General features: G+C 43.2%; 1 protein-coding gene across 3 annotated transcripts in view; it reads left to right on the forward strand.

Moving 5' to 3' along the window:
• Window positions 1–25,412, forward strand: part of LOC308148472 (integrin alpha-5-like) — a 346,877-nt gene that overhangs the window by 250,786 nt on the left and 70,679 nt on the right. For all 3 annotated transcript variants that reach the window (XM_080521934.1, XM_080521936.1, XM_080521935.1), the window contains one exon: window positions 22,445–22,512. In XM_080521934.1, coding sequence (XP_080378060.1) covers window positions 22,445–22,512 — 68 coding nt within the window. The remainder of the gene's footprint in view (window positions 1–22,444; window positions 22,513–25,412) is intronic.

The following is a 25,412-nucleotide window of genomic DNA, read 5'->3' on the forward strand; positions in this document are numbered from 1 at the left end:
TCATGCCGGTGCAATGTTTCAGTACCCCATTCAACCAGCGGAGGCCCCCCTCCGCGATGGGAGGCAGGGCATCCACTATGCCCTGTACTTCTAAGAAAGTCCAGGCCTTGTACGTGCTCACCTGACCATTGGGTCCCATTTTTGTGAACAGCGGAAATTGACTACCTTTGTCGCCTGCAGGTTGTTTTTTTCTGAGACTCATGTCATGTCGCCGTGGTGTGCGTGATGTAGATTGGGAATCGTCTCCCCATTCTGTGCTTTGTTCGTCGTTGTCGCTATCTGCGTCAGTCTCCGGCTGCTTCATCCTAACCCGTCATTGCCGCAATGACTGCTGTAATGAAGCAAGGAGTCCCTGTGAGTCTGGTGATTACGTGGAGTCTCAGTCTGGGATTGTGATGGTGTGAGCGCTGGGGTCAGAGGTGGTTGTAGTCGGCGGGGGTTGTCAGAGGGAGTCAGGGGACGGGAGGAATGCGCGGGGAGGGGGCACGGGGGGAGGTCAGGAATGCTGTCAAAAGACGCTGTCGGGGCCAAAAAGTGGTCAAGAGGATAGGAGGTCTGGGGAGAAGTCAGGGTTGATGGTTTTCTGTCTCGTGTTTTGGGTTTGGCATCTGGGGTCGGTGCCAGTAGGTATGGGTAAATTGGATCGGCTGAAAGCTTTGATCTTGGCTGAACTGGTGGCTTTTCAATCACGTATCTACCCGTGGGAGCCCCTTTGTCATGAAGTTCTCCTTTTAACACTCCACTCGTAATTTCAAATGTGGGCATGCAGGTGGTTCGGAATGGATTGAACGGATTGGGTGGAATGTCTGACTGTGGTAGTTCATACTGAGGTGGAGGATCTATGTTGACGTGTGGTGCAGGTAATGTGGGGTACAGTCCAGAGGAGGAAGGCATTGCATCAACATTAAAAGCAGGAATCTCACTGAGACAGACAGCCGGCGCGCTGAGGGGGCCCCCCCCTCCTTTCTCACTCCGTCTCTTTTCCTCTCCCCCTGAGTCTTCAATTTTTTTCACTTCTGCATCTGACTTTCTCTTATAATTTTTTTCACACACCAGTGCAGTCATGTATAAATTCCTCACAATGCCCTTCCACTCATTGATCTTACTATGCGATACTCTCCTTTTTCTCGCACCCCGAGAGAATCCGACCAGTCCCTTTTCTTCCAAAGATTTCAGCTTTTTCAAGTAACATTGTTCAGCTTTACCGCATATTCCCATCAAACATTTACTTGAACTCTTCCGAGATATCCAACCTCCTTTACCCATCTCCTCAAACCAATCTTCTGCATTTTTTCTAACCTTATCTCGTTCTCTCTTGGTATAATTACCCACATATATATTCACCGCATTCTTGAATTGTGTTTCAAGATTCTGTCCATTTTCGTTTTCTGCAACATCATATATGTCGAACCAGTCCTCTTCCCTGTCAAATTCACCTTCCATCTTATCTCTCTTTTTTTTTTTTTTTTTTACTTCACGAGACCCAGCCGTCACGTAACTTCAAGCCCAAATTTCTACACGAATACAATTATTTTGAATCTGACCGTGACTCGCAACACGGATATCTTTTCCTGCCCTCCGCGTACGGGCCGGTCATACAATAATCTGGTCAAGATCTGCAGTTATTATTCCGCCCACTGCTGGGCGACCCATAATACAAATTATTTCACACAATAATCTGGTCAAGATCTACAGTAATTATTTCCTGCCCACTGCTGGGCGACCCATAATACAAATTATTTCCCAATTTCCCATTCAAACAGACAACAGTATTTTATCAAAATTACAGATTACTTATCTCAACACACTGGAAGAGGACCTTGAATTTTTGAAGGATAATACCTTCTTACCTTTTATTCAGGTGGCCGGCCCAAGATCGTCTATCAGTGTGAAGAAGATTTTCATCCGAAGTATTTACCTCTTCATCACGTCGGGGTCACCAAATTGTTGGAATTATCATCAATTCCGCGCGTCCGTTTGGTTATGAAGAAGAGTCAAACCGTTGTCTGGATGAATTGCAGGAGTCTTTATTGTACTGAATGCATTCAGGGCAACCATACATGCACTACAAGAGTACAGAATAGAAGCCTCGTACTTTGACGGAGCATAAGATTTATACAGTTGAACATGACCTCTTGACCTCGGCGGACCCCTTATTTGGTCTCAGAAGGTATTTCATGCTTGTGATTGGTCACAGTCAGATAGTGGTCTCTACATGAGTCAATGCATACGTCATGGCAAAGGTAAAGTTTTTGGGGTAAACAAGAGCTGGTTTGAGCCGGTTCTTCAAACCGAAAGTACCTGAGGTGAATGTGAGGACAGAGGTTAATAAGAGGACAGGGCTCTGATTATAAGAGGTAATACTGTGTTAACCCTTTCAAAACACATTTTCTCCAGTGGACATGAAGGTGAAAACAGTTGTGGAACAACAAAAACCAGACTTGTACCTGAAAACACATTTTCTCCAGTGGACATGAAGGTGTAAAGACATTTTCTCCAGTGGACATGAAGGTGAAAACAGTTGTGGAACAACAAAAACCATATTGTACCTGAAAACACATTTTCTCCAGTGGACATGATGGTGAAAACACATTTTCTCCAGTGGACATGATGGTGAAAACAGTTGTGGAACAACAAAAACTAGACTTGTACCTGAAAACACATTTTCTCCAGTGGACATGATGGTGAAAACACATTTTCTCCAGTGGACATGAAGGTGAAAACACATTTTCTCCAGTAGACATGAAGGTGAAAACAGTTGTGGAACAACAAAAACCAGACTTGTACCTGAAAACACATATTTTCTCCAGTGGACATGAAGGTGAAAACAGTTGTGGAACAACAAAAACTAGACTTGTACCTGAAAACACATTTTCTCCAGTGGACATGAAGGTGAAAACACATTTTCTCCAGTGGACATAAAGGTTAAAAACAGTTGTGGAACAACAAAAACTAGACTTGTACCTGAAAACACATTTTCTCCAGTGGACATGAAGGTGAAAACACATTTTCTCCAGTGGACATGAAGGTGAAAACACATTTTCTCCAGTGGACATGAAGGTGAAAACAGTTGTGGAACAACAAAAACCATATTGTACCTGAAAACACATTTTCTCCAGTGGACATGATGGTGAAAACACATTTTCTCCAGTGGACATGATGGTGAAAACACATTTTCTCCAGTGGACATGAAGGTGAAAACACATTTTCTCCAGTGGACATGAAGGTGAAAACAGTTGTGGAACAACAAAAACTAGACTTGTACCTGAAAACACATTTTCTCCAGTGGACATGAAGGTGAAAACACATTTTCTCCAGTGGACATGAAGGTGAAAACACATTTTCTCCAGTGGACATGAAGGTGAAAACAGTTGTGGAACAACAAAAACCATACTTGTACCTGAAAACACATTTTCTCCAGTGGACATGAAGGTGAAAACACATTTTCTCCAGTGGACATGAAGGTGAAAACACATTTTCTCCAGTGGACATGAAGGTGAAAACAGTTGTGGAACAACAAAAACCAGACTTGTACCTGAAAACACATTTTCTCCAGTGGACATAAAGGTGAAAACAGTTGTGGAACAACAAAAACTAGACTTGTACCTGAAAACACATTTTCTCCAGTGGACATGAAGGTGAAAACACATTTTCTCCAGTGGACATGAAGGTGAAAACAGTTGTGGAACAACAAAAACCATATTGTACCTGAAAACACATTTTCTCCAGTGGACATGATGGTGAAAACACATTTTCTCCAGTGGACATGAAGGTGAAAACACATTTTCTCCAGTGGACATGAAGGTGAAAACAGTTGTGGAACAACAAAAACCATACTTGTACCTGAAAACACATTTTATCCAGTGGACATGAAGGTGAAAACACATTTTCTCCAGTGGACATGAAGGTGAAAACAGTTGTGGAACAACAAAAACCAGACTTGTACCTGAAAACACATTTTCTCCAGTGGACATGAAGGTGTAAACACATTTTCTCCAGTGGACATGAAGGTGAAAACAGTTGTGGAACAACAAAAACCATATTGTACCTGAAAACACATTTTCTCCAGTGGACATGAAGATGAAAAGACATTTTCTCCAGTGGACATGATGGTGAAAACACATTTTCTCCAGTGGACATGAAGGTGAAAACAGTTGTGGAACAACAAAAACCAGACTTGTACCTGAAAACACATTTTCTCCAGTGGACATGAAGGTGTAAACACATTTTCTCCAGTGGACATGAAGGTGAAAACAGTTGTGGAACAACAAAAACCATATTGTACCTGAAAACACATTTTCTCCAGTGGACATGATGGTGAAAACACATTTTCTCCAGTGGACATGATGGTGAAAACACATTTTCTCCAGTGGACATGAAGGTGAAAACACATTTTCTCCAGTGGACATGAAGGTGAAAACAGTTGTGGAACAACAAAAACCAGACTTGTACCTGAAAACACATTTTCTCCAGTGGACATGAAGGTGAAAACACATTTTCTCCAGTGGACATGAAGGTGACAACACATTTTCTCCAGTGGACATGAAGGTGAAAACACATTTTCTCCAGTGGACATGAAGGTGAAAACACATTTTTTTCCAGTGGACATGAAGGTGAAAACACATTTTCTCCAGTGGACATGAAGTTGAAAACAGTTGTGGAACAACAAAAACCATACTTGTACCTGAAAACACATTTTCTCCAGTGGACATGAAGGTGAAAATACATTTTCTCCAGTGGACATGAAGGGGAAAATACATTTTCTCCAGTGGACATGAAGGTGAAAACACATTTTCTCCAGTGGACATGATGGTGAAAACACATTTTCTCCAGTGGACATGAAGGTGAAAACACATTTTCTCCAGTGGACATGAAGGTGAAAATACATTTTCTCCAGTGGACATGAAGGTGAAAACACATTTTCTCCAGTGGACATGATGGTGAAAACACATTTTCTCCAGTGGACATGAAGGGGAAAACAGTTGTGGAACAACAAAAACCATACTTGTACCTGAAAACACATTTTCTCCAGTGGACATGAAGGTGAAAACACATTTTCTCCAGTGGACATGAAGGTGAAAACACATTTTCTCCAGTAGACATGAAGGTGAAAACAGTTGTGGAACAACAAAAACCAGACTTGTACCTGAAAACACATATTTTCTCCAGTGGACATAAAGGTGAAAACAGTTGTGGAACAACAAAAACTAGACTTGTACCTGAAAACACATTTTCTCCAGTGGACATGAAGGTGAAAACACATTTTCTCCAGTGGACATAAAGGTGAAAACAGTTGTGGAACAACAAAAACTAGACTTGTACCTGAAAACACATTTTCTCCAGTGGACATGAAGGTGAAAACACATTTTCTCCAGTGGACATGAAGGTGAAAACACATTTTCTCCAGTGGACATGAAGGTGAAAACAGTTGTGGAACAACAAAAACCATATTGTACCTGAAAACACATTTTCTCCAGTGGACATGATGGTGAAAACACATTTTCTCCAGTGGACATGATGGTGAAAACACATTTTCTCCAGTGGACATGAAGGTGAAAACACATTTTCTCCAGTGGACATGAAGGTGAAAACAGTTGTGGAACAACAAAAACTAGACTTGTACCTGAAAACACATTTTCTCCAGTGGACATGAAGGTGAAAACACATTTTCTCCAGTGGACATGAAGGTGAAAACACATTTTCTCCAGTGGACATGAAGGTGAAAACAGTTGTGGAACAACAAAAACCATGTTGTACCTGAAAACACATTTTCTCCAGTGGACATGATGGTGAAAACACATTTTCTCCAGTGGACATGAAGGTGAAAACACATTTTCTCCAGTGGACATGAAGGTGAAAACAGTTGTGGAACAACAAAAACTAGACTTGTACCTGAAAACACATTTTCTCCAGTGGACATGAAGATGAAAAGACATTTTCTCCAGTGGACATGATGGTGAAAACACATTTTCTCCAGTGGACATGAAGGTGAAAACAGTTGTGGAACAACAAAAACCAGACTTGTACCTGAAAACACATTTTCTCCAGTGGACATGAAGGTGTAAACACATTTTCTCCAGTGGACATGAAGGTGAAAACAGTTGTGGAACAACAAAAACCATATTGTACCTGAAAACACATTTTCTCCAGTGGACATGATGGTGAAAACACATTTTCTCCAGTGGACATGATGGTGAAAACACATTTTCTCCAGTGGACATGAAGGTGAAAACACATTTTCTCCAGTGGACATGAAGGTGAAAACAGTTGTGGAACAACAAAAACCAGACTTGTACCTGAAAACACATTTTCTCCAGTGGACATGAAGGTGAAAACACATTTTCTCCAGTGGACATGAAGGTGACAACACATTTTCTCCAGTGGACATGAAGGTGAAAACACATTTTCTCCAGTGGACATGAAGGTGAAAACACATTTTTTTCCAGTGGACATGAAGGTGAAAACACATTTTCTCCAGTGGACATGAAGTTGAAAACAGTTGTGGAACAACAAAAACCATACTTGTACCTGAAAACACATTTTCTCCAGTGGACATGAAGGTGAAAATACATTTTCTCCAGTGGACATGAAGGGGAAAATACATTTTCTCCAGTGGACATGAAGGTGAAAACACATTTTCTCCAGTGGACATGATGGTGAAAACACATTTTCTCCAGTGGACATGAAGGTGAAAACACATTTTCTCCAGTGGACATGAAGGTGAAAATACATTTTCTCCAGTGGACATGAAGGTGAAAACACATTTTCTCCAGTGGACATGATGGTGAAAACACATTTTCTCCAGTGGACATGAAGGGGAAAACAGTTGTGGAACAACAAAAACCATACTTGTACCTGAAAACACATTTTCTCCAGTGGACATGAAGGTGAAAACACATTTTCTCCAGTGGACATGAAGGTGAAAACACATTTTCTCCAGTAGACATGAAGGTGAAAACAGTTGTGGAACAACAAAAACCAGACTTGTACCTGAAAACACATTTTCTCCAGTGGACATGAAGGTGTAAACACATTTTCTCCAGTGGACATGAAGGTGAAAACAGTTGTGGAACAACAAAAACCATATTGTACCTGAAAACACATTTTCTCCAGTGGACATGAAGATGAAAAGACATTTTCTCCAGTGGACATGATGGTGAAAACACATTTTCTCCAGTGGACATGAAGGTGAAAACAGTTGTGGAACAACAAAAACCAGACTTGTACCTGAAAACACATTTTCTCCAGTGGACATGAAGGTGTAAAGACATTTTCTCCAGTGGACATGAAGGTGAAAACAGTTGTGGAACAACAAAAACCATATTGTACCTGAAAACACATTTTCTCCAGTGGACATGATGGTGAAAACACATTTTCTCCAGTGGACATGATGGTGAAAACAGTTGTGGAACAACAAAAACTAGACTTGTACCTGAAAACACATTTTCTCCAGTGTACATGATGGTGAAAACACATTTTCTCCAGTGGACATGAAGGTGAAAACACATTTTCTCCAGTAGACATGAAGGTGAAAACAGTTGTGGAACAACAAAAACCAGACTTGTACCTGAAAACACATATTTTCTCCAGTGGACATGAAGGTGAAAACAGTTGTGGAACAACAAAAACTAGACTTGTACCTGAAAACACATTTTCTCCAGTGGACATGAAGGTGAAAACACATTTTCTCCAGTGGACATAAAGGTTAAAAACAGTTGTGGAACAACAAAAACTAGACTTGTACCTGAAAACACATTTTCTCCAGTGGACATGAAGGTGAAAACACATTTTCTCCAGTGGACATGAAGGTGAAAACACATTTTCTCCAGTGGACATGAAGGTGAAAACAGTTGTGGAACAACAAAAACCATATTGTACCTGAAAACACATTTTCTCCAGTGGACATGATGGTGAAAACACATTTTCTCCAGTGGACATGATGGTGAAAACACATTTTCTCCAGTGGACATGAAGGTGAAAACACATTTTCTCCAGTGGACATGAAGGTGAAAACAGTTGTGGAACAACAAAAACTAGACTTGTACCTGAAAACACATTTTCTCCAGTGGACATGAAGGTGAAAACACATTTTCTCCAGTGGACATGAAGGTGAAAACACATTTTCTCCAGTGGACATGAAGGTGAAAACAGTTGTGGAACAACAAAAACCATATTGTACCTGAAAACACATTTTCTCCAGTGGACATGATGGTGAAAACACATTTTCTCCAGTGGACATGATGGTGAAAACACATTTTCTCCAGTGGACATGAAGGTGAAAACACATTTTCTCCAGTGGACATGAAGGTGAAAACAGTTGTGGAACAACAAAAACTAGACTTGTACCTGAAAACACATTTTCTCCAGTGGACATGAAGGTGAAAACACATTTTCTCCAGTGGACATGAAGGTGAAAACACATTTTCTCCAGTGGACATGAAGGTGAAAACAGTTGTGGAACAACAAAAACCAGACTTGTACCTGAAAACACATTTTCTCCAGTGGACATAAAGGTGAAAACAGTTGTGGAACAACAAAAACTAGACTTGTACCTGAAAACACATTTTCTCCAGTGGACATGAAGGTGAAAACACATTTTCTCCAGTGGACATGAAGGTGAAAACACATTTTCTCCAGTGGACATGAAGGTGAAAACAGTTGTGGAACAACAAAAACCATATTGTACCTGAAAACACATTTTCTCCAGTGGACATGATGGTGAAAACACATTTTCTCCAGTGGACATGAAGGTGAAAACACATTTTCTCCAGTGGACATGAAGGTGAAAACAGTTGTGGAACAACAAAAACCATACTTGTACCTGAAAACACATTTTCTCCAGTGGACATGAAGGTGAAAACACATTTTCTCCAGTGGACATGAAGGTGAAAACAGTTGTGGAACAACAAAAACCAGACTTGTACCTGAAAACACATTTTCTCCAGTGGACATGAAGGTGTAAACACATTTTCTCCAGTGGACATGAAGGTGAAAACAGTTGTGGAACAACAAAAACCATACTGTACCTGAAAACACATTTTCTCCAGTGGACATGAAGATGAAAAGACATTTTCTCCAGTGGACATGATGGTGAAAACACATTTTCTCCAGTGGACATGAAGGTGAAAACAGTTGTGGAACAACAAAAACCAGACTTGTACCTGAAAACACATTTTCTCCAGTGGACATGAAGGTGTAAACACATTTTCTCCAGTGGACATGAAGGTGAAAACAGTTGTGGAACAACAAAAACCAGACTTGTACCTGAAAACACATTTTCTCCAGTGGACATGAAGGTGTAAACACATTTTCTCCAGTGGACATGAAGGTGAAAACAGTTGTGGAACAACAAAAACCATATTGTACCTGAAAACACATTTTCTCCAGTGGACATGAAGATGAAAAGACATTTTCTCCAGTGGACATGATGGTGAAAACACATTTTCTCCAGTGGACATGAAGGTGAAAACAGTTGTGGAACAACAAAAACCAGACTTGTACCTGAAAACACATTTTCTCCAGTGGACATGAAGGTGTAAAGACATTTTCTCCAGTGGACATGAAGGTGAAAACAGTTGTGGAACAACAAAAACCATATTGTACCTGAAAACACATTTTCTCCAGTGGACATGATGGTGAAAACACATTTTCTCCAGTGGACATGATGGTGAAAACACATTTTCTCCAGTGGACATGAAGGTGAAAACACATTTTCTCCAGTGGACATGAAGGTGAAAACAGTTGTGGAACAACAAAAACTAGACTTGTACCTGAAAACACATTTTCTCCAGTGGACATGAAGGTGAAAACACATTTTCTCCAGTGGACATGAAGGTGAAAACACATTTTCTCCAGTAGACATGAAGGTGAAAACAGTTGTGGAACAACAAAAACCAGACTTGTACCTGAAAACACATTTTCTCCAGTGGACATGATGGTGAAAACACATTTTCTCCAGTGGACATGAAGGTGAAAACACATTTTCTCCAGTAGACATGAAGGTGAAAACAGTTGTGGAACAACAAAAACCAGACTTGTACCTGAAAACACATATTTTCTCCAGTGGACATAAAGGTGAAAACAGTTGTGGAACAACAAAAACTAGACTTGTACCTGAAAACACATTTTCTCCAGTGGACATGAAGGTGAAAACACATTTTCTCCAGTGGACATAAAGGTGAAAACAGTTGTGGAACAACAAAAACTAGACTTGTACCTGAAAACACATTTTCTCCAGTGGACATGAAGGTGAAAACACATTTTCTCCAGTGGACATGAAGGTGAAAACACATTTTCTCCAGTGGACATGAAGGTGAAAACAGTTGTGGAACAACAAAAACCATATTGTACCTGAAAACACATTTTCTCCAGTGGACATGATGGTGAAAACACATTTTCTCCAGTGGACATGATGGTGAAAACACATTTTCTCCAGTGGACATGAAGGTGAAAACACATTTTCTCCAGTGGACATGAAGGTGAAAACAGTTGTGGAACAACAAAAACTAGACTTGTACCTGAAAACACATTTTCTCCAGTGGACATGAAGGTGAAAACACATTTTCTCCAGTGGACATGAAGGTGAAAACACATTTTCTCCAGTGGACATGAAGGTGAAAACAGTTGTGGAACAACAAAAACCATATTGTACCTGAAAACACATTTTCTCCAGTGGACATGATGGTGAAAACACATTTTCTCCAGTGGACATGATGGTGAAAACACATTTTCTCCAGTGGACATGAAGGTGAAAACACATTTTCTCCAGTGGACATGAAGGTGAAAACAGTTGTGGAACAACAAAAACTAGACTTGTACCTGAAAACACATTTTCTCCAGTGGACATGAAGGTGAAAACACATTTTCTCCAGTGGACATGAAGGTGAAAACACATTTTCTCCAGTGGACATGAAGGTGAAAACAGTTGTGGAACAACAAAAACCAGACTTGTACCTGAAAACACATTTTCTCCAGTGGACATAAAGGTGAAAACAGTTGTGGAACAACAAAAACTAGACTTGTACCTGAAAACACATTTTCTCCAGTGGACATGAAGGTGAAAACACATTTTCTCCAGTGGACATGAAGGTGAAAACACATTTTCTCCAGTGGACATGAAGGTGAAAACAGTTGTGGAACAACAAAAACCATATTGTACCTGAAAACACATTTTCTCCAGTGGACATGATGGTGAAAACACATTTTCTCCAGTGGACATGAAGGTGAAAACACATTTTCTCCAGTGGACATGAAGGTGAAAACAGTTGTGGAACAACAAAAACCATACTTGTACCTGAAAACACATTTTCTCCAGTGGACATGAAGGTGAAAACACATTTTCTCCAGTGGACATGAAGGTGAAAACAGTTGTGGAACAACAAAAACCAGACTTGTACCTGAAAACACATTTTCTCCAGTGGACATGAAGGTGTAAACACATTTTCTCCAGTGGACATGAAGGTGAAAACAGTTGTGGAACAACAAAAACCATACTGTACCTGAAAACACATTTTCTCCAGTGGACATGAAGATGAAAAGACATTTTCTCCAGTGGACATGAAGGTGAAAACAGTTGTGGAACAACAAAAACCAGACTTGTACCTGAAAACACATTTTCTCCAGTGGACATGAAGGTGAAAACACATGTTCTCCAGTGGACATGAAGGTGAAAACAGTTGTGGAACAACAAAAACCAGACTTGTACCTGAAAACACATTTTCTCCAGTGGACATGAAGGTGTAAACACATTTTCTCCAGTGGACATGAAGGTGAAAACACATTTTCTCCAGTGGACATGAAGGTGAAAACAGTTGTGGAACAACAAAAACCAGACTTGTACCTGAAAACACATTTTCTCCAGTGGACATGAAGGTGTAAACACATTTTCTCCAGTGGACATGAAGGTGAAAACAGTTGTGGAACAACAAAAACCATACTGTACCTGAAAACACATTTTCTCCAGTGGACATGAAGATGAAAAGACATTTTCTCCAGTGGACATGATGGTGAAAACACATTTTCTCCAGTGGACATGAAGGTGAAAACAGTTGTGGAACAACAAAAACCAGACTTGTACCTGAAAACACATTTTCTCCAGTGGACATGAAGGTGTAAACACATTTTCTCCAGTGGACATGAAGGTGAAAACAGTTGTGGAACAACAAAAACCATATTGTACCTGAAAACACATTTTCTCCAGTGGACATGATGGTGAAAACACATTTTCTCCAGTGGACATGATGGTGAAAACACATTTTCTCCAGTGGACATGAAGGTGAAAACACATTTTCTCCAGTGGACATGAAGGTGAAAACAGTTGTGGAACAACAAAAACTAGACTTGTACCTGAAAACACATTTTCTCCAGTGGACATGAAGGTGAAAACACATTTTCTCCAGTGGACATGAAGATGAAAAGACATTTTCTCCAGTGGACATGATGGTGAAAACACATTTTCTCCAGTGGACATGAAGGTGAAAACAGTTGTGGAACAATAAAAACCAGACTTGTACCTGAAAACACATTTTCTCCAGTGGACATGAAGGTGTAAACACATTTTCTCCAGTGGACATGAAGGTGAAAACAGTTGTGGAACAACAAAAACCATATTGTACCTGAAAACACATTTTCTCCAGTGGACATGATGGTGAAAACACATTTTCTCCAGTGGACATGATGGTGAAAACACATTTTCTCCAGTGGACATGAAGGTGAAAACACATTTTCTCCAGTGGACATGAAGGTGAAAACAGTTGTGGAACAACAAAAACTAGACTTGTACCTGAAAACACATTTTCTCCAGTGGACATGAAGGTGAAAACACATTTTCTCCAGTGGACATGAAGGTGAAAACACATTTTCTCCAGTAGACATGAAGGTGAAAACAGTTGTGGAACAACAAAAACCAGACTTGTACCTGAAAACACATTTTCTCCAGTGGACATGATGGTGAAAACACATTTTCTCCAGTGGACATAAAGGTGAAAACACATTTTCTCCAGTGGACATGGAGGGGAAAACAGTTGTGGAACAACAAAAACCAGACTTGTACCTGAAAACACATTTTCTCCAGTGGACATGAAGGTGAAAACACATTTTCCCCAGTGGACATGAAGGTGACAACACATTTTCTCCAGTGGACATGAAGGTGAAAACACATTTTCTCCAGTGGACATGAAGGTGAAAACACATTTTCTCCAGTGGACATAAAGGTGAAAACAGTTGTGGAACAACAAAAACTAGACTTGTACCTGAAAACACATTTTCTCCAGTGGACATGAAGGTGAAAACACATTTTCTCCAGTGGACATGAAGGTGAAAACACATTTTCTCCCGTGGACATGAAGGTGAAAACAGTTGTGGAACAACAAAAACCATATTGTACCTGAAAACACATTTTCTCCAGTGGACATGATGGTGAAAACACATTTTCTCCAGTGGACATGATGGTGAAAACACATTTTCTCCAGTGGACATGATGGTGAAAACAGTTGTGGAACAACAAAAACCATACTTGTACCTGAAAACACATTTTCTCCAGTGGACATGAAGGTGAAAACACATTTTCTCCAGTGGACATGAAGGTGAAAACACATTTTCTCCAGTGGACATGAAGGTGAAAACACATTTTCTCCAGTGGACATGAAGGGGAAAACAGTTGTGGAACAACAAAAACCAGACTTGTACCTGAAAACACATTTTCTCCAGTGGACATGAAGGTGAAAACACATTTTCTCCAGTGGACATGAAGGTGACAACACATTTTCTCCAGTGGACATGAAGGTGAAAACACATTTTTTCCAGTGGACATGAAGGTGAAAACACATTTTCTCCAGTGGACATGAAGGTGAAAACACATTTTCTCCAGTGGACATGAAGGTGAAAACACATTTTCTCCAGTGGACATGAAGGTGAAAACAGATGTGGAACAACAAAAACATCAGTTCAATGTGAAGCAGCAGAGACTGAGATGTGGGCGTGTCTTGTTTTGGTTTCTCCTCATGTCAATCTTCCTGGAGGCGGGGCTTCTCCAGCTCTGTGACATCATCAAATAGAATCAAGGTGTTGAGCTCCCCCACCAGGTAGAACAGAGAAAGATCACTGTGAACTCAAGCTGGAGGGAATGAATGAAAAAACACTTTGGGGATTATATGAACCCCAAATAGAACTTGTATCATGTTTAATGACCAGAAAGGTCCATTTAGTAGAATATTGGTCCTTTAAGTACAGTAACGAAGTATTTGTACTTCGTTACTTGCCATCTCCGCATTTAATGACGTCACACTCGAATCAGTCACTGTGCATGCTCCTCGAGAACTGCTGTTTTAACTGCTGGCCTGCTCAGGTCTCAGGGGCCTTTCACCTTTAGATAATCTGGGACTTTGCTCCCTTCGTAGAGAGGAGAGCCGAGAATTTTCACACCTCTATTTGGTTCAGGTGGTGTCTACATCCACTTTTGAGACCGGATCAATCTGCATGCAAAATGTCATGCAATTACAATAGCTGTTAATTTGGGGGCGCTGTGACCCAAAACAAACACTGACCCGGGAGGAAGTAAAGAAGAAACACAGCTCATTGATTGGTCCAGAACGAAACTGGAAGTCCCGCAGCTTTAGCCCATGTTGGCTAGGCTAGTTTGTAGCTAATGGGTAGCCACAAACCACTGCGATATGTAGTCTTCATACCAGACATCAATGAGTGTCTTTTTCACTACTTCCTCTCTACTTCTTCCTCCTGGAGATATTTGTAGATGAAACATGAAGACAGGATGAGTAAAAACAGAGGAAGAAGGTGCGTTTGTGAGGCAGGGCAGATAAACCTGGACTCAATGCAAGCACGTCTGTTAAAATGTGCAATTTTATTCTGACGGCTCCTTCAATCCTGAGTAAACAAAAAAGCAGTGAGAACTCTGCAGCCAAACTCTGTTAACCATTTCCAGGCAGGTTATGTTCTCTGTGAAGCATTCTTCAGGAAGTTAATGTTTCCCACATGTGGGTGAGATGAAGCCGGACCAACAATGACAGCATAGCGTTGCACAGAGAACTCAGGGAAAGGCTTCACGCCTGATCCAAATCACGTCTATGTTCTCCTATCAAGTCTCTATCTCAAAGCTCCGAGGAACAGATTAATCCCTGCTGTCTTTTATACGGGAGGTTTTTACTTTGTTTGATGTCGTGTTTAGATGTTTTTTGTCCTCCTCGTTCCCACATGTGAGGCTCGCAGTGCTTTCATCCTTCACCCATGAAAGACTTTAAGAGCTTTCAATGACATCCCAGAAACAGCTTGTTGCAAATATTGTTCCACTTTTAGCGCATGTATGGCTATTGTCTCCATCCTCTTTTATCCTTTCATTAAACCCTCATTTGAGTGTCCAGGCTTCTGTAAATATCCACTTCCTCTCTAGCCCATCCTCATATCTTCTGCCTCCAAACCATGTCCATCCTTCGCTCTTTCCCTCTTCCTCCCTTATCCCCTCACTCATCTCCTTCTCTTTGTTCTCTCTCGCTCCCTCTCTCTCTCTCCCTCCTTCTCTCGCTCTCACTCTCTCTCTCTCTCCTCTCTCACTCTCACTCTCTCTCTCTCCTCTCTCTCTCTCACTCTCTCTCTCTCACTCTCTCTCTCCCCTCTCTCTCTCCTCTCTCTCTCACTCTCTCTCTCTCTCTCTCTCTCTCTCTCTCACTCTCTCTCTCTCTCCTCTCTCTCTCTCACTCTCTCTCTCCTCTCTCTCTCTCTCACTCTCTCTCTCCTCTCTCTCACTCTCTCTCTCTCACTCTCTCTCTCTCTCCTCTCTCTCTCTCACTCTCTCTCTCCTCTCGCTCTCTCTCTCTCTCCTCTCTCTCTCTCACTCTCTATCTCCTCTCTCTCTCTCTCACTCTCTCTCTCCTCTCTCTCACTCTCTCTCTCTCACTCTCTCTCTCTCTCCCCCTCTCTCTCTCTCTCTCTGAGCCTGAGCAGCTCTATCTAGACAGTTACATGATGAACTGTCTAGATAGAGCTGCTCAGGCTGGATTAATCTAGAAAATCACGTTACTGTTTAGATAGAGCTGCTCAGGCTGGTTTAATCTAGAAAATCATGTTACTGTCTAGATAGAGCTGCTCAGGCTGGTTTAATCTAGAAAATCATGTTACTGTCTAGATAGAGCTGCTCAGGCTGGTTTAATCTCATAACAGTTGGAAAATATTTGGATCAGTGTGATAACTGTAAATAATCTCTCTCTCTCTCTCTCTCTCTCGGTGCATGCTGGGAGTGCGGAAGGGCTGGGAGCGTGTGTGAGCGGGGAGCGTTTGTCACAGTTTTATGTGATTTTTGTTCTTGTTCTGTTCTTTGTTAATGTTCACAATCACTGTAGTTTAATAATCACAGAGCACCTTTTGTTTTATTTCAATCTTTCTTGGGTTTCGGTGGGTTTGTGTGGTCTGTGTTTGCTGGGGACTGGCTGCCGCCATGTCGGAGCTCAGGAAGCTCACCCGCAAACACGGGGTGCGCATCTCTGCACCTTTCCCCTGCAACGTGGAGCAGGATGCTCTGGCTGTGGGGGAGAAGGTCGGTTACAGCAGGTGGAGCAGGATGCTCTGGCTGTGGGGGAGAAGGTCGGTTACAGCAGGTGGAGCAGGTTGCTCTGGCTGTGGGGGAGAAGGTCGGTTACAGCAGGTGGAGCAGGATGCTCTGGCTGTGGGGGAGAAGGTCGGTTACAGCAGGTGGAGCAGGTTGCTCTGGCTGTGGGGGAGAAGGTCGGTTACAGCAGGTGGAGCAGGTTGCTCTGGCTGTGGGGGAGGTCGGTTACAGCAGGTGGAGCAGGTTGCTCTGGCTGTGGGGGAGGTCGGTTACAGCAGGTGGAGCAGGATGCTCTGGCTGTGGGGGAGAAGGTCGGTTACAGCAGGTGGAGCAGGTTGCTCTGGCTGTGGGGGAGAAGGTGGGTTACAGCAGCGTGAAGGCGGCGGCCCGGATGAACGGTGCCGTGGTGGTCTTTGTGGACCAGGTGGAGAAGGCCAACTCCGTAGTGGAGACAGGAATCACCGTGTCGGACAGGTTTGTCCAGGTGCAGCCGCTGTCTCAGCCGGCTGTCCGGGTCATCCTGTCCAATGTCCCTCCTTATGCGCCAGACGAGCTCCTAACTAAGGAGCTTTCCAGATTTGGCAAAGTAGTGTCCGGCTACAAAGACATCGCCTCTGGAATTAAGTCTCCGCTGCTGAAACACACGACATGTTTCAGGAGACAAGTCTTTATGATACTCAATAACCGGTGTGAGGAGCTCAGCCTCCGTTTCCGTGTGAGAGTAAATGATTATGACTACATTGTTTTCGCGAGCTCAGCTGGAATGAAATGTTTCGGCTGCGGTGAGGAGGGACACACGGTGAAATCCTGTCCGCTGCGAGCTGAGTCGACTCAGCCCGGCTCTGCGGAGACCCCCGGCGCTGCCGCCGCGGCTACCGCCGCGGCTGCCGCTACCCCGGTGCCGGGGCCGCGGACCACCGCCTGGGGCCCCCCCCCCCCCCGGCGGTGACTCTGCGGTCCGGGCTCCCGGGAGATGCGGTGGCCGGGGCTCGATCTGAGCGACCGATCGCCGCTCCTCGGGCTTCACCGAGGAGACGCGCTGCTGTGACCGACCAGGAGAGCACCAAGCACGGGGTGAGTGATGTAAATACACCGGGTGAATGTGTGAATGTGAGCGTGAGTGAGGAGAGTGTGTCGGGTGGGGCTGGGGAGGAGGAAGAAAGAGTGAATGGCACTGAATGCAGCGTGAATGAAACAATTGTAAATATCACTGGTGAGGTGGAGGGAGAAAAAAGAAAAGGAGAAAAAGTAGGAGACAACAAAAAAAGTGAGCTTGTTGAGGAGCAGCAGGTGGAGGAGGAAGGAGAGGAGGCAGGAAGGAGCTGCAGAGCAGAACAGGTGGAGGAGCCAGAAAAGAGTGCAGCCTGGGCTGAGCAGGTGGAGGAGGCAGAGATGGAGGAGGAAAAAAGCGCAAAAAACAAACCTACAAAAAGGAGGAAAAAAACCAAAAACACAGATGCAAAGAAAAGCTGTGGAGAAAACAGAGTGTCAGAAGACGGTGAAAGTGAATGTGTGTCAGACAGCAGTGATATTTATTTTAACAGTTCTCAAAAAACAACAAAAATACCCTACAGTGCAGACAAATTTAAAATATTTTTACAACAGACAAAAAATCAGCAGGGAATGAAAATAGAGGACCATTTCCCAGACCTCAGTCTTTTTATTTTCTCGGCCAGACTCCATATGAGCAGCAGACAGTCTGGCCTCACAGCAGGAGGGTTTAGACTCAGGAAACTTGTGCTGAAAACAAAAAAGCAGCTACGAGATGAAGCTGACAGCCAAGTTTATTTTAACTAATGTTATTGTTTTTATCCTGGTTTTAAACATCTCCTTTATTATGGATGTTTTTAAACTAGGTACTTTAAATGTAAACGGAGCCAGAGATCTGAGGAAAAGACAAACAATCTATGAGACAGCCACACTCAAAAAGATAGACGTCCTGTTCCTTCAGGAAACCCATAGTGATTTTAGCAATGAGGCTGAGTGGAGGCAGGAGTGGAAAGGGGAGGCCTATTTGAGTCACCACACTCCTCTCAGTGGAGGAGTGGGCCTCCTCTTCTCCCGGGCTTTTAACCCCAACTCACTGGAGGTCCAGCACTGTGTAGGGGGGAGGTTGCTTTTAGTTAAAGCTCAGTTCCACCATTTTAAATGTGTTTTTATTAATTGTTATGCCCCAACAGCCGGTGCAGAGAGGAAGCAGTTTTTCCTCAAGTTAACTGAGGTGGTAAGTGGGTGTGGGTCGGAGGACTATTTGTTTCTGGGTGGGGATTTTAACTGTACGGAAAACGCGGCTTTAGACCGCAACCATGCAGAGCCTCATCCAGCCTCTCAACACGCCTTGAAGCAGCTGGTCCACTCTCAGGGCATAGTGGACGTTTGGAGAAGGATGCATCCAGACTGCCGTCAGTACACCTGGTCCCACTTTAGAGAGAGCAGGATCTCCTCAGCCAGGTTAGATCGTATTTATTGTTTTAAACATCATTTTAATGTTTTTAAGAGATGTGACATTTTACCTGTTGGTTTTACTGATCATTGTTTACTTTTAAATAGTATTTGTGTCCGGAATGTTGTACCGAAAAGCGCCTACTGGCATTTTAACTCAGTTTTAACCTTAGACAGAAGTTTTAGAGAGGCTTTAGCATTTTTTTGGGAGGTTTTTAGACAGAGAAAAGGTGATTTTAGCAGTCTTAGGCAGTGGTGGGACCACGGTAAGACCCAAATCAAACTCCTGTGTCAGCAGCACACCCTAAATGACACAAGTGACATCACCAGATCTTTGAAGAAACTAGAGACCGAGATAGTGGAACTGGAACATCTAAGAGAGTCCACAGGAGATCGAGGCTATTTTGAAAGTCTCAAAACTAAAAAAATGGCTTTAGCCGACCTGCTGAACGTTAAAGTGCAGGGCGCACTGGTCCGGTCCCGGTACCAAAATATCAATGAGATGGATGCTCCCTCTAGCTTCTTCTTCAGCCTGGAAAAAAAGAATGGCCAGGGGAAAGTGGTCCACGCACTGCTCTCAGACACGGGGCAGGAGATCTCGGAACCAAGCCAGATGAGGAAGAGAGCGGTGAGCTTCTACGCGTCCCTGTACGAGAGTGAGTACAAGGAGGAGCAAGGTCTCCTCGAGGGGTTCCTGAGGGAACTGCCTCAAGTCTCCGAGGAGACCAACGAACATCTGGAGGCCTGCCTAGAAATGCAAGAGCTGCGGGCAGCACTGCAGGCGATGCCAACGGGCAGGTCTCCCGGGATTGACGGGCTCACCGCTGAATTTTATAAAACGTTCTGGGACATCCTGGGCAAGGATGTCCTGGACGTGTTCAACAAATGTCTGGCCTCTGGTTCCATGCCAGTGTCCTGCAGGAGGGCAGTCCTCACTCTGCTCCCTAAGAAAGGGAACCTGCAGGACATCAAAAACTGGCGCCCCGTGTCATTGCTCTGTGTGGACTACAAACTCCTTTCCAAGGTCCTGGCCTCCAGGCTGGGGAGAGCTATGGAGCAGGTCATCCACCGGGATCAGACCTACTGTGTCCCCGGCAGGTCCATGGTGGATAATATCCACCTGATTCGGGGTATTTTGGAAGTCTCTAGTTCTTTGGATATAGATGCTGGTCTGATTTCAGTAGACCAGGAAAAGGCTTTTGACCGTGTTGAACACGTCTTGCTTTGGAGGGTCATGGAAAGCTTCGGTTTCAGCGCTGGTTTTATAGCCAAAATCAAGGTGCTGTACAGAGACATTGAGAGTGTGCTGAAGTTCAACGGCAGTCTGTGTGCTCCTTTTAGAGTGTGTAGAGGTGTCAGGCAGGGCTGCGCTCTGTCTGGGATGCTCTATGCACTCTCTCTGGAACCCCTCCTCAATAAGATACGTTCTAGTGTGGGGGGGGTGTTTTTACCAGGTTTTAGTGAAGGCGTGATTTTATCCGCCTATGCGGATGACCTCATTGTTTTTATCAAGAACCAGGAAGAAATAGACCTTTTAAGTAAAATAATCAGAGATTTTAACGTGACATCAGCAGCGAGGGTCAACTGGGAAAAAAGTGAAGCCCTCGCTATCGGCAGGTGGCATGGCGGTCTCCCAGTTCTTCCCCAGAATTTAACCTGGAAAAGAAATGGGTTGAAATACTTAGGAATACATGTGGGTGAAGAACATTTTGTTCAGAAGAACTGGGAGACCGTCACGGAAAAAATTGAGGGTAAGCTCTCCAAGTGGAGGTGGCTCCTCCCAAAAATGTCACTCCGAGGCAGGGTTCTTGTTTTAAATAATCTTGTAGCATCCCAGCTGTGGCATCGGCTCACCTGTGTAGACCCTCCTCCAGGTCTCCTGGCTCAAATTCAAAAGAAAATAATAGATTTCTTCTGGGATGGTCTGCACTGGGTGCCACAGGGGGTGCTCTTTTTAGACAGAGAGGAGGGGGGTCAGGGCCTTGTCCACTTGGCCAGCCGGACTGCCACTTTTAGACTCCAGTTCCTGCAGAGGTACCTCACAGGCCCGGCAGATCTGGTGTGGAGAGGCATGGCCAGCTGCATCCTGAGGCGTGCCAGTAAGTTGGGGTTGGATAATGCTCTGTTCCTAACTGATCCCAAATTACTAAATCTCAAAGGGCTTCCTCCATTTTATCAAAGTGTTTTTAAATGCTGGGCTCTATTTACCCATAGAAGGTGCCTGAAAGCCGACTCTCTGCACTGGCTGTTGAAAGAACCCCTGATCCACGGAGCCAGACTGGACCTCAGCGGAGCAACAACTCCTGGGCTGACGGGAAGGCTGATCCAGTCTGGGACCCTCACCGTGGGTCAGCTTGTGGATGCTGTGGGGCCGGACCTGAGCAACATCAAGGCCCTGGGCTCTCTCCTGATGCTGCAGTCTGTCCGGGTGTCCCAGAGGCTCCTGGAGACCTGGAGGAGGGTCCTCACAGCCAGAGACAGGAGCCTCCTGAGGAAGTACGACCAAGGAGAACTCTCCCCGGACGCTGCAGACCCCTTCCCCGAGGTCCTGTTGAGCCCGGAGCTGGGGGGATTGTCCGGCCCCCTCCTAGAAACCACACAGCCTGAGAGACTGTCATTACACAAGGCAGACAAATGAACATTTTATCAGAACTGTGTGAAGAGCATCCACAAGGGTGGACTGAGCAACAGACCCTCCACTGTGTGGTCACAAAGACTGGGTCAGGGCGGACCTGGTCCACAGTGGAGGATCTTCTACAAACCCCCCTTAAAGAAACGGACTGGAGACCTTCAGTGGAGGATTTTACATGGTGCGATCGCCTCAAACGCTTTTATCTCCATCATTAACCCTGCTGTTTTAAACACTTGTCCATTTTGTGCACAGAGAGAGACTGTTTTCCATGTTTTTATCGGGTGCAAGAGACTCGCAGGTTTCTTCACTCTTTTAACAATGGTTTTTAGTCTTTTTAGTGTTGTTTTTACTGAGAGGAATTTTATTATGGGAGCTGGCTACAAAAAAAGTGCAAAAGAAAAATGGCAGCTCCTGAATTTCCTCTCAGGTGAGGCCAAGATGGCGATCTACGTCAGCAGGAGGAACATGGTGGAGAACAAAGAAGGGCAGGATGTCATGGAAGTGTGGCGAGTCAATGTCAAATCCAGACTCTGGCTTGAATACCGTTTTTTTAAACAAAACAATAACCTGAATTCTTTTAAAGAGGTCTGGTGTTTTAAGAACATTCTGTGCTTTTTAGAAAATGAAGATTTGCAGTTTGCACGGTTTAAAAAAAAATGATTGTTTGAAAAAAAAAAAGAAAAAAAAATGTCTGACACAATGTAACCGTCTTCTGACAATCTAGTGTAAATAAAAAAGTGTTTTAAAAATCAAAAAAAAAATCTCTCTCTCTCTCTCTCTCTCTCTCTCTCTCTCTCTCTCTCTCTCTCTCTCAGGCGCAGATTCAGCTTGATTGTGGAGAGGACAACATCTGCGTCCCTGACCTCAAGCTGGCTGTTTACAGGTGAGAGAGAAACGTTACCTGACTCAAACAAACATTGAGCAAAGCCTTCTGCCAGGCAACACTAATCTGGCGCAGCTTCCTCCCTCACTGACGGATATCACAACAGAAGTTTCCCTTTTATGTTTTCGGTTAGTACCAACAGGGCACAGTTACCACCTGATTGACTAAAATTCTGTTTCAGACATGCTGAGCTGCAGGAGTACGCAAATAGATCACACTTTTGGTTTGTATGCATTTTGCAAATGATCAACTCAGAATAGTAACATGAGTGACACCACACGCAACTAAGACCCTGTTTACATGAAAAAGTTTTAAGGGAAAACACATTATTTTTGCATTTTAATTTAATTTCAGCAAAGTTTTGCTTTTACATGGCAACATTTTGAAAATGATATAAGTTTATATGGAAACAACAGAAACACTGGAAATGATGTAGATTTCCTGTTGGGCCAGAAGTTTGCACTGTTGTTTGATTTGTGATGAATATACGCTATAAACATTAATAATGAGAGTACCCAGACATTTGTATGGATGACCAAATTGGATGGTTAATACGGTGATGGTCGACTATGTTGGGACATATGGTTGGTTATATTAGCGTTAAATTACTGTAAGTAATAAATTGCTGAAAGTAATAAATCACTGGAAGTAATTTAGGAAAAACTTAAATTATTAATGGAAGCAAACGGTCACTTACTCATTAACAACTCCTAAAGTAATTGAGTAATTGCTTAAAAGTGAATCAATTATCGAAGATAATTTATTAATGAAAAATTATTAATTAGAATAAATTGGTTATTTATCAAATAATAATGAAATTGGGGCACCACCAGATAAACTGGAAATAGTAATATCAAAATATCAGTGTTGTTTGTAAAAAAGGTTATTCAAGTTAAGTTAATATTCCTGTGTCAACATAACAATCCTAAATAACAGGTATCAAAATATAACAATCTTAAACAACAGGAAGGTGTGAGATTCTAGCACAGACTGCTACAAACCAGTGAATTGTCAACAATAAATACACAATGATTACCAGGAATCGATCAATTCAGCTGACAGGTGTTTATTCACATAAATACATGAATTCATAAATGATTCATAAATTATTTATTAAACCAACACAATCAAGTAACAAATGTCATCTAACAGGGAGATCTAATCTACTAAACAGCAACACTGTTTACAAAGAGTGTGTGTTCATGCGTGCGTGCAGAGCCAAAATGGCGGCCCAGTTTCGCATGACACAGCCAGGATTCCGAGGACACAAGGAGACGCTCTCTGAGGTCCAGGACGAACGACCGGCGTTGTCCAGTCTGGTTCAGAATCGACATTCTGACTGTATGTGGGAACATCCAGTCAGAACTCTGGTGGTTGTGAGGAGGTGGTTAGCGGCACAAGTTAGTGGTTCAGATGCTACATGTGGCTATGTGTGTGCGTTATCTAATCGCGGTCAGATAACGGCACAAGCGGCGGTGGATGCGTGCAACAGGTTAATGAAGGCGAGAGAGGCAAGAGAGGAGAAGAACAGTTCTGGCCAGGTATCGGGTCCCAAACTCGGTTCTCCACACAGGGATTGAAGTCAGGCTGACCATGTGGTCTCTTTGTTCTAAAGATACATGGTTCTCACACCCCCCTCATGAGGATGAGTGAACTATGGATGCACACGGCCCAACTATCAAACTACCAAGCTGGTGCACATTTCAAGGACATTTCATCGCACAAGGATTATTTAAGAGTCTGATGGCTTGAGGGATGAAATGGTTGCAGATCCTGGCTGTTGAGGTTCTGGCGTTGCAGAACCTCCTTCCAGAGGATAACCAAGAGAACATGACACTCTGCAGGCAAACATTCTTGTGTTGCATGTTTAGAAGAACTATTTACTTCAGCCATTTTGTGCATGTGTAGTGACACGGAGCCAAAGCCAGAGTGTTTCCACAAAGTTACGTTTTCTCCCATTTCCACAATGATGGAGTTGGATCATTGTCAAAAAGTTCCAGCTTGGGAGCTGTTTTCAAAAAGTTCAGTTTTCAGTGGCTCTGAGCACCATTGTGCAAATACCACCACAAAACGCAAGTTCAGGTACACGGGGCGTTAATCACTATCCATAGGATAGAAGATACATTTAATCCTCGAAGGCCAAAATAATTCAGAAGTCGGTCAGCAGGTTATTGTTCTGATCAAGCAACATTTGCCAACTTCCTTCACAGATATAAGAACACTGGTTGAAACCCACAGAACCGTTACACTCCTGCAAACCTTTAACCACTGACGGAGCCACAGAGGAAACGTTTTTCTGTTTCCAGAGTGAGAGAATGAGAATGAACTTTTTTTCAGCAGACGATGATAAAACATTTACAGCCAATAGCATGAATGAACCAACGCTCAGTGAATGATCACCAGCTCTTAACGCAGCCACACATTTTTGTTAATTAATCTTTGTTTGTTGGTGAATGGAGAACAGCCAGATGCTTGGCAGTCCATTCACACACACACACACACACACACACACACACACACACACACACACACACACACACACACACACACACACACACACACACACACACACACACACACACACACACACACACGTTCTCCTCCCAGCCAGCCAGCTATTATAAGGAGTGTTTTGCATTACAGTCCCACCATGTGATTTCTCTTGGCTGTAGAAATACAATATCTGTAAGTTTTCCCATGAAAACTCAAAGAACTGCATTTGTTGCTGCCGTGGGACAAAACTACAGTGATTCAGCAGATTATCCTGGGAAGAATTTCCCTACTAAAAAGTAGGATTTTTCTCCTGCCGAACATCTGTCGCTGGAATTTCACTCCGACCCTCTGGCTTCATGTTTGCTTTTATGAGCTTCAGGACCTTCTGTTGTAATTCTCAGCGTTTC

The sequence above is a fragment of the Blennius ocellaris genome (assembly GCF_963422515.1).
Source record: "Blennius ocellaris genome assembly, contig: SCAFFOLD_55, whole genome shotgun sequence".
Classification (NCBI taxonomy): Eukaryota; Metazoa; Chordata; class Actinopteri; order Blenniiformes; family Blenniidae; genus Blennius; species Blennius ocellaris.